Source organism: Nothobranchius furzeri, chromosome 11 (assembly GCF_043380555.1).
Source record: "Nothobranchius furzeri strain GRZ-AD chromosome 11, NfurGRZ-RIMD1, whole genome shotgun sequence".
Taxonomy (NCBI): Eukaryota; Metazoa; Chordata; class Actinopteri; order Cyprinodontiformes; family Nothobranchiidae; genus Nothobranchius; species Nothobranchius furzeri.
In genome coordinates this window covers 63,430,416-63,439,405 of record NC_091751.1, presented here as the reverse complement: position 1 = coordinate 63,439,405, position 8,990 = coordinate 63,430,416, and the positions used below count along the sequence as shown (strand labels likewise).

Below are 8,990 nucleotides of genomic sequence, written 5' to 3'. Positions count from 1 at the left end.
AACCGGTACCATTCTGCGTTTTCATTGGGTCAATAGACCATCCATCATTTCTACTGATCCCCCTCCTCTCCGGGGCGGGATAAGAGTTGTAGTTAGGTTGAGAAAACAATAAATGCGGCCTAGCTGGGGTCTTTTGATCTTCAACAACTCTGATTCATTGCAGTGTAAAACACAGGTCTTTTAGGGTTAATTTAAAATAAAAAATGTGTTATTTAAAGTATCTAATTGGCCGTCTAATCTTTAGATGTGTTTGTGAATGACACTATATGTTTTTCACCATTTTATTGCATAGCTGTCACCCCCCCTCCTCCTCCTCCTCCTCCTCATTTGAATGAAGACCCGTTGTGTTGTTTCTATATCTTCTTTCGGATATATAAAATGAAACAATACACGTACATTAATGCTTTTATTGATGATTATTGTTCTCAAAACCCGGATATTTATGATTTTTTAAATGATCGGCTTGCGAGACTCAGGTGTGTAGAGTAGGGCTTTGGTGCCCTCTAGTGCTAGGCGGTGATATGACAGCTCTTCTGTAATGGATTATTAGAACACACCGATCACCGAACCATTCAATTGCTTATTAACACCTAACACCAATTCGCAAATCACCTGGTAGCAAACAATTACATTTAGACCTCTAAATGTAGACAAAAGCTGCTCATTTTAACAATATTACTCAAATTTCCTGTCATTGTCTATATTTGAGGATTTGGTGTCAACAATATGAAAGCACGGATCCATCCTGCTTTGCTGCACAGCTGGTTGTGTGTGTGTGTGTGTGTGTGTGTGTGTGTGTGTGCGCGCACGTGTGTGTGTGTGTGTGTGTGTGTGTGCATGCTTGCGTGCATGCATGCGTGTGTGTGTGTGTATCTGCTCTTTCTTCTCGAATCCCCAGTAAGCTCATACTGAGCCAGGTGGAGGTGATGGAGGTTTCTTCCTACTATCGCCTCATGCTTGCTCAGTATGGGGTTTGCCGTATAGTATCTGACACAGAAACTCAGTGACTCCATGCAATCTTCTGGGTTTTCTTTCATAGGACATTCAGCGGAACACAGATAACTCCGCAAGACCCCACAACCCCCCCCCCCCCTACAAATCAGTAAATGCATTTTGTCCACTTTGCTCACTTGTTCCTTGTTACTACTGACAAAAGTGCACTCAGTCAAAAGTGCCTACTGGTTGTGCAGCACCAGGCTAAAGACCAAAGGTGACAGATCATTTGCTGCTGTGGCCCCCAGACTCTGGAACTCTCTCCCCCTGAGCCTGAGATCAGTGGACTCAGTGGTCTCCTTTAAAAAGCAGCTGAAGACTCACTTGTTCAAGCTGGCTTTTGTATGACCTTCTTCAACCACTCTCTCTTTATTCTGCTCTCCCCACCTATTCCACCTTCCTCAGGATCCACTGATTTCCCTCTTTCCTGTTCACTCTCTCTCTTTCTTAACATTTTTTTCAATCACAATTGTCTATTTTTGCTCATTTTAAATATATTTTTCAACATTTTCTAAATTATTTTTTATATTTTTATATTTTTTGTTTTTGTGAAGCGCCTCGTGATTTTTATCTTGAGAGGCGCTATAAAAATGATACTTTCTTCTTCTTCTTCAGTCTTGTTCTTGCGGTTAAATTTAATCCATGATTCATTTGATCGGTCATATTATGCAACCATGGTAAATGGTTGGATGATCACTACTCACACTACAAACAAGAAAGCCAAAAACGTTTGTTATACAGATCTGCAGCAGCAACAAGTTGTTGTTGGTGCGCCTTGGGTCTTTCATATGGATCCAAACCATTTATGATGCTAATTTTGTCCACGCACCGGTCCCAGATGTCTTTATTTAACTTATCTCTGCATATTCCACATCCTTTTTTGGGTTGGGTTTTAACATGTTGTTTAACACTTCCTTTCACCCAAATCTGCTTTTTCTCTGCGACGTACTGTTTGTTTTCACGACTTGTTCACACTCACAAGGCCACCAGCACGTCTGCACACATCTCAGAATGCTACGTTTAATCACGTGTGATCCCAAGCCCTATATGGCGGCGCCCAGAGACTTAGACCTGCTCCCATGTATTTTAGACCCAATTTTTATGGTAATGTGTTACAAAGCTGTCAATATTTTTCAACAACTGGGCATCATTTCATTAATTTTCAACAACATTTCAATGGATATTTCCAGAGATTACCAGTAAAATACACATAGTCTCTTTAAAGTAAATAGGGTCCAACTGGTTACCAGAGCCGTGTCCAGGACTTTTAAAATGGGGTGGCCCATGTGGGGCACTTGTTTATGCATGGGTGGCACCAATGGTTATGCTTATTTATTTATTTACACAAATTGTTAATTTATTTATTTACTTTCTAGTGAATTTTGGAGTTTCACATTACACAATCACCATTTTTTTCTATTCATCTTCTAGTTTTGTGGTGGTTAGCAAGTCACTTCTTGTTGCATTATTGCCACCAACTGGAATTGAGTGGGACTTTAAATACTATTTATGTGAATATGAAAAAATAATAAATAATATTAATACTACAGAAACGTTCTGTAGGCCTGGGCTAGAAGACAAAGTTAAAGGTGCATGCTACCACACACTATTTTTGGAGTTTACAACCCAAGCCTTTTGTCGACCATGTAAAGTTTATTTAAACTGGAACTTAGTAGGGGGGCACCTGGGGTGGCCAATCAGATTCTAAGGGTGGCATGTGCTACCCCAGGCCACTCCCTGGACACGCCCCTGCAGGTTACTATAGCCAGATTTGCCTAAAAAGATGAATGGCAATTGTAAATCTTTAGATACAATACTCATGTGAGATGATAATTAATTTCCTTTAATCCAATATTCACTGACAGTTGACCTTGTTTCATGCAGAGAGAAACGGGTAAAAAGGAGGCTACATGCTTGACACAGTGATTAATGAGGGGTTGAGTGTGTGTCTTTATGTTAGTTATCACAAAAATATGGCGGATGATAAAAGGAGAAACAGAAAATTGTATCAGATCTTTCCACAATAACCAATAAAACTCGGATCTCACTTCCTGTTTTAAAAAACTCTTTCAAACGTGGTCTGATATGTATAAAAGATGACTGCTAACGAAGAGCCGTTCGGGACGAACCAAGAAAAACCACAGAGAGGCGGTTCTGAACCAGGGAAGCGTGAATGACTGCAAGTGACAGTGAGCCACACTTTATCCATGGAAGTCCTGCTGGGATGAGCCTGCCCGCTCGCCAAAGCCTCCATCTGCCTGTGGCCCTGCGAGGAGTATCCGCCATGCACAGCTCTTATACTGCATCCCATGCTGGCCTGCTAGGTCCTCGCCAGCACCGGCTCGGCTGGTGGGAGCTATATTTACAAACCGCTGCCGTGGTGTTGGGTCGGATGAAATGAAAGCAGGGAAGAAAAACCGCTTTACATTAGCAGATTGAACTCTTGCAGGGACACATAAACAAGTCTGCAATGACACACTCAGCCAAACTACTTCAGTTAGATTTTATTTTCTTCATATAGTGTAATTTGTTTTTATAAATAAACATATTTTTCAGGATACTGACAGGTGTACAGAGGAGCTGCAGTCACAGCACAAACTAATAAAGGTGTTTCTTTTAACCTCGACAGGTTGTCATCAGAGCACAGAAGTGAGTTTCTACACTGCAAAAACTGATTTCTAAGAAGGAAAAAAAGCCTATTTTTTAGATATTTTGTCTTTTTTAGTCTAAATTTTTTTTAAAGATTCCTCTAGAAAAAATAGCCTCATGTAAAATAAGGTAAATATATAAGATCGAAATTTTTTTTTTTTTTGAGTAAAGACAACGTGGTAAACAAAAGTTGCATGGCTTCAAATCTTAAAGCTAGCAAATCAATACAAGTTTATATTGTTTTGCTTGATTTGAGAATTCTAGCAAACCAACGTTTGTGTACCACATTGGTAGATTCTTTTTTTTTTATTTAAAACAAGAACATTTGGATCATAATATGGAATATCTATAACCTAGTGAACCAGACCAAATTCTTGCTTTGCAAAGTTTAGACTGGGAACGCTCCTTAGGGAGCCTGAGTATCTTCCCTTTCCATTCGTTCCCAATGCACATTTTTAGTTCTGGGCATATGTTCTCACAAAACCTAAAATAACGCTTGAAAATGTGAGCATTGTCATGCTTGTATCAAAATGCGTGTTTAAAATTCATGAACATCATATGTGAAATCCATGGCACATAACAAGCGGAATTAGAAAATAGCATTTATTTTTTTGCCCCATTGCCTTGCGTTAATTTTTTTTTGTTCTTCCGGGGACCCATGGTCCAGAAGTAGATGGGTTAGGGAGGGTTAGGCTCTCCATTAGAACGTTGCAGCATTCATCTCCAATCACAGATCTCTAAAGGGGTTTCAAACTGATAGAGCACTGTGATTGGTCCACACATTGGTCTAAGGGGTTGGATTGAGGGGTTAAACCACCAAATAGTTCCCGAGCGCTGCCACCGCTGCAGCTCACCGCTCCCCTCCACGGGGATGGGTCAAATGCAGAGATGAACTTCACCAGTTTGTGATGATGACTATGCGACTTCAACTTTAACTTTTCAAAGGTGACCCACAAAGGTGGGCCAATCACAGAGCTCTATCCGCTTTGTGGTCCAATCAGGGCCCGCTATTCGTCTGGTGGGTAGGATGATGCGACAGAGTGGAACAATGGCGACAGCTCATTTGAAACGGCTTTTACACCATTTTTACAGTATTTGGACTTGGGCTTTATTAGAATCAGGAGCAGATAGATGTATTTAAGTCCTTTATTTAGAAAAATGATGTATTCTTGCCTTCTTCAACAGCAGACTGCCTCGTTTACCGACATCCGTTGTGGTGGGTTGTTCGTTGTCCAGTAGCATGCGGAGATCAGTTGAAAGACAACAGTAGAACTGTTAGACTGAGACATCCCAGATGTAAAACAGAACGCTACCATAGATCTTTCATCCCCTCTGCACCAAGAGTGTGTAACTCCTCAGTTTAGGATGTACTGGCGTTATCCAGTCACGCAATAACATCAATGCAATACTCAGTATGTGTTCAATACACGTGCAATACCAGATTTACATAGTATGTCTGTGTCCCTTACAGTATGCTGCATAGTTCTGGAATCCAAGTTTTAAAAATTGTACTTGTGGTTTTTAGTGGTTGAAGGTTACAATACTAGCTTACTGCCTATGTGTGTGTATACATGTACCTTTGTCATTGTTTTTCTTCAAATTATTATCTCAAGTGTTGGTGCTCCTGTAACAAGTGAATTTCCCCCTCTGTAAGATCAATACGGTCTATTCCATTCTATTCTATTCTATTCTATTCTATTCTATTCTATTCTATTCTATTCTAGAACCTGCCCTGACCGAGAACCGTCAATGAAGCGGTGCCAGACTAAATAATATATTTATTTATTCAGGCTTGCCAGGCTGGAATGTTTACTTTATTTTAAGTAATACAATTTTTCTGGAGACTCATTTATTTTCACTTTAGAATAAAAAAAAGATTAACGTTAAAAACAAAAAGGCTTTTTAAAGCTTTCTCAGAAATTTGTTTTTGCAGTGTAAATTTGAAAAAGAAATCAGAGATTAAGGCATTCACATATTGTCAGCACAGGAGTACAGAGCACAAATAACTGATTTATATTTTCTGTGACAAATTAAACTGGATAAATATTTATACACAGGCAAAACAAGCAAATCATTGGTTTAATTCAACTTTTGACCCTTTTGTCCATTTCATTTTTGGACAAAGTACTCTTAAGCTGCTTGTAGCGCTTGTATAAACCCCAATCTCCTCCTCCTCTCATCCATTCACACCCAGGATCTACACATTTCACCTCAGCTCTCCACCATCCTCATAAGGGGAAGACCAGGAACCCAGAGAAGGTGGAGTACTTCCAGCCTCCCATCAGGTTGCCTCTCTCCAGTCTGAGGTAGGCCTTGTCCCCCTTCTCCATAATCACCAGGCCGGCATTGGTGGCAGCTTCTCTGGTCACGTCTTGGTCCCCGGCAAAGGCTGAAATCATCGGCCAGCCGTTCACCATCAGGCTGACCTGAAACACACAACACTCTGGGATCAGACAGAGCCTGTGGGCATGCCGGAATATCAGGTATGACGGTCAGCTTACCTGGATCGTCTGCCTGTTGTACGCTTTCACAACGTGGAAGTTGAAGCTGTACACCCCTCTACGTGGTGCCACGAAGACACTACTCTCTTGGTCAAAATGGGTACCCACGTTAACTAAAATCTGATCAGATGGTGAGGAAATGGCAGGGAAGACATGTGGGCATCAAAACGGAAAGAATATGAGACTAAGGTGAATCTGGATAAATTAGAACACGGTGCAAAAGTCCATTTATGTTTGTAATCCAACTTAGACTGAGAGACCATCTAAAGCCTCAGGAATCCTTTGTAGGTGTTCTGGACATACTAGCTGATTAGAGTGTGTTGTGAACCTCTCCACAATATTCTAACTGTATGAGAATTTGAATGTGGGGTTTTCATAAGCTGTAAGCCACAATCATCAGAATTATTTTAAATAAAGGCAGCAGGTCTCCAAGGTGAACAGCCCCTGGCGTCTTAGAAGAAGGGAGATAAGGGAAGTCGGCAAGTCAGATCCGAAACTTCGGGATAAGGATTGGCTCAAAGGGCTGGGTCGGTCGGGCTGGGGTGCGAAGCGAGGCTGGGCTCGCGCCGCGGCTGGGGGAGCAGTCACCCCGTCGCCCTCCTCTCTCCGCCGCCTTGAAGCCCGGTTGCTCGGCCCGGCTCGTGGTGGGGCCCCCTTCGTCCGTCGCGCCTCGTGCGTCGGCGGGCGGTGGGAGTCTTTGCCGCGAGCCGGTGCCCGACGCTGGGTGGATGGCGGGCCGTGGGAGGGGATGCGGTCGGCGGGTGCGGCGGCGACTCTGGACGCGCGCCGGGCCCTTCCCGCGGATCTCCCCAGCTGCGGCCAGCCTGGAATGATTCTGTCTCATTTATTAGTTTCACATTTTAAGATGAAATACTGGAATAAATGAACTTTTGCACCAGGTTCTCGTTTTTCGTAGTTGATTTTGTAATTCTTTCTGCTCTCTCAGACTTCTAAACCACTGATTCACACATTCTCCTATTACACTTAAAATAAACCCTCGATGTGCTGAAAAATCCTCTGGTTTTATGAGTCTAACGGATCAATTTTTACCTCATTGTCATTCATCAACATGGTCAGACATTAATTATATGTGCATTTTAAGGCGAGGAGGGATTCATGGCACAAGAAAAGTGGGATTTTTCCGTCAAACATTCCAGGAGAACGTCCAATCGTATGAGCAAAGATACTCACGTTATCGAAGTAGATGATCATGGTGCGGTTGCTCATGTCCGTGGGCTCATGGTTGGTTTGGCGGCTGGCAGAGAAGGCCACTCGCCCCGAGCCAGAGCGAACAGACATGCCCAAAGCATTACCGGCGGGCTCAGACGAAGGAGTGGAGTCGCACACCACCAAACACTTCCCCTCGAGGATGATGGGCTCTGTGTCGTTCTGGCCCCTGCACACCAGAGGACCCCATAACAGCAGCACACTGAGCAGGGTCAGGAGGTCAGCAAGGACGGACCTGAGGTGCATGACTGAACCTAGAAGGATCAGCCACAGATCTCTCAATTAAGCTTAAAAAATGAGTCACTTTACGTCATTTGGAGAAAGGTGGATGAACACACCACACCAACCAGATGCTTTTTGTGAGTTTTTCTACTTTTTGCTTGAGTTTACGAGATCTAAATCTCAACTGATAAAACGCCCGCACACACAAGAAACCTTAAATAAATAAAAGAAGCAGGTTGGTGTGGACTCAGAGGGGAGTGAGGAGGAGAGACGAAGTGGGGGAACAACTCCACTGAGTGACCATCTGTCTCCTTACACATAGCCCCCTCCCTCCATCACACATCCACACACACATTTCAGCTTTTGTTTCACACTCTCACATAACAAAGGTACACATTTAACACCACTTTGTACATTTCACTTTTATTTCTGTTAGTTTTGCAGCACTTCTTTGTTCATATTTTAAGACTTTTGCCCTTTTTTCCTGCATGTAATCAAAAATGTTCCGTAACTAAAATCAGATTTCTCAGCTCAAACAGTGACATCCTTTTGATTGATTATGAAGATTTGCATCTCAGCAGCAATAACCAGTTATTAATACAAGTGCCCTAACGTAACGTGCAAAATCAAAAAAATCTAAAAACACAGTGAGCATTAATGAAAACAGTCACCTGTTGTTGACTCGGATGTCCTCTGTCTCATACCAGATGAAAGCAGACGTCTCCGTCCAGCTGAATTAAAAAGAAAATCCCAGTTCTCTGGTCACATTCTCCCTCAGCGCTCCAGTTGAGCTGATTGCAACCAATCCAGAGAATCCTCTGATTTTCCTGTTTCTCTCCCTGCATGCCCCCCCCCCCCCGCGCGCTTCTGTCTCCACGTTGCATCCGCCCACTCCCCTCTACAGTGAAATCAGAAATCTATACAGCTTCAAAGAGCAGAGTTAGCGAGTGAATGACAGTTTCTCTGTTTTGTTTAATTTACAGTAAAACAGTAAGTCCTTAAATGAAAAGACAGATCAGAAGGAGTTTTGTTTACTCGCGTTTTATTCAGTTAATTTAATAATGTAGAAGCATTCAAGCTTCATTAAAGGGGACATATTGTGCCAAACTCACATTTTGCATCCTTTTGTTCTGCCATGTGGGTCTCTACTGCCTCCAAAAACACTCCAAATGTGAAAAAACCTTCTATTCATTTTCTGTCATTGTTTGGTTTCAGGAATTATGCATCTAAAACAAGCAGTTTCAAAAGGTCCGTATTTGTGATGTCATTATCACTCCATCCGTTTTCCTCCGCTTATCCGGAGTCACATTGTGGGGGCAGCAGCCCAAGCCAAGAGACTCAGGTTTCTCACTCCCCAGCAACTTGGGCCAGCTCCTCCAGGGAACCCCAAGGCGTTCC

General features: G+C 42.6%; 1 protein-coding gene across 1 annotated transcript; it reads right to left on the bottom strand.

Annotated features, from left to right (window-relative positions):
- Nucleotides 1–3,482: 3,482 nt before the first annotated feature.
- cbln12 (cerebellin 12) lies at nucleotides 3,483–8,427 on the bottom strand. Its single transcript, XM_015957392.3, has 4 exons — nucleotides 8,264–8,427; nucleotides 7,335–7,624; nucleotides 6,144–6,263; nucleotides 3,483–6,068 (listed from the first exon to the last, which is right to left on the bottom strand). Exons 1-4 carry the CDS (start codon nucleotides 8,292–8,294, stop codon nucleotides 5,871–5,873), a joined length of 639 nt encoding a protein of 212 aa, XP_015812878.1. The 5' UTR covers nucleotides 8,295–8,427; the 3' UTR covers nucleotides 3,483–5,870.
- Nucleotides 8,428–8,990: the final 563 nt, after the last annotated feature.

Bases quoted from the DNA above. Each gene is read 5' to 3' on its own strand.
- cbln12 (XM_015957392.3), bottom strand. From the start codon at position 8,294: ATGAGACAGAGGACATCCGAGTCAACAACAG. The intron at 7,625-8,263 runs GTGACTGTTTTC...TGATCCTTCTAG, and splicing joins GACATCCGAGTCAACAACAG to GTTCAGTCATGCACCTCAGG. The intron at 6,264-7,334 runs GTGAGTATCTTT...CCATCTGATCAG, and splicing joins TGATCATCTACTTCGATAAC to ATTTTAGTTAACGTGGGTAC.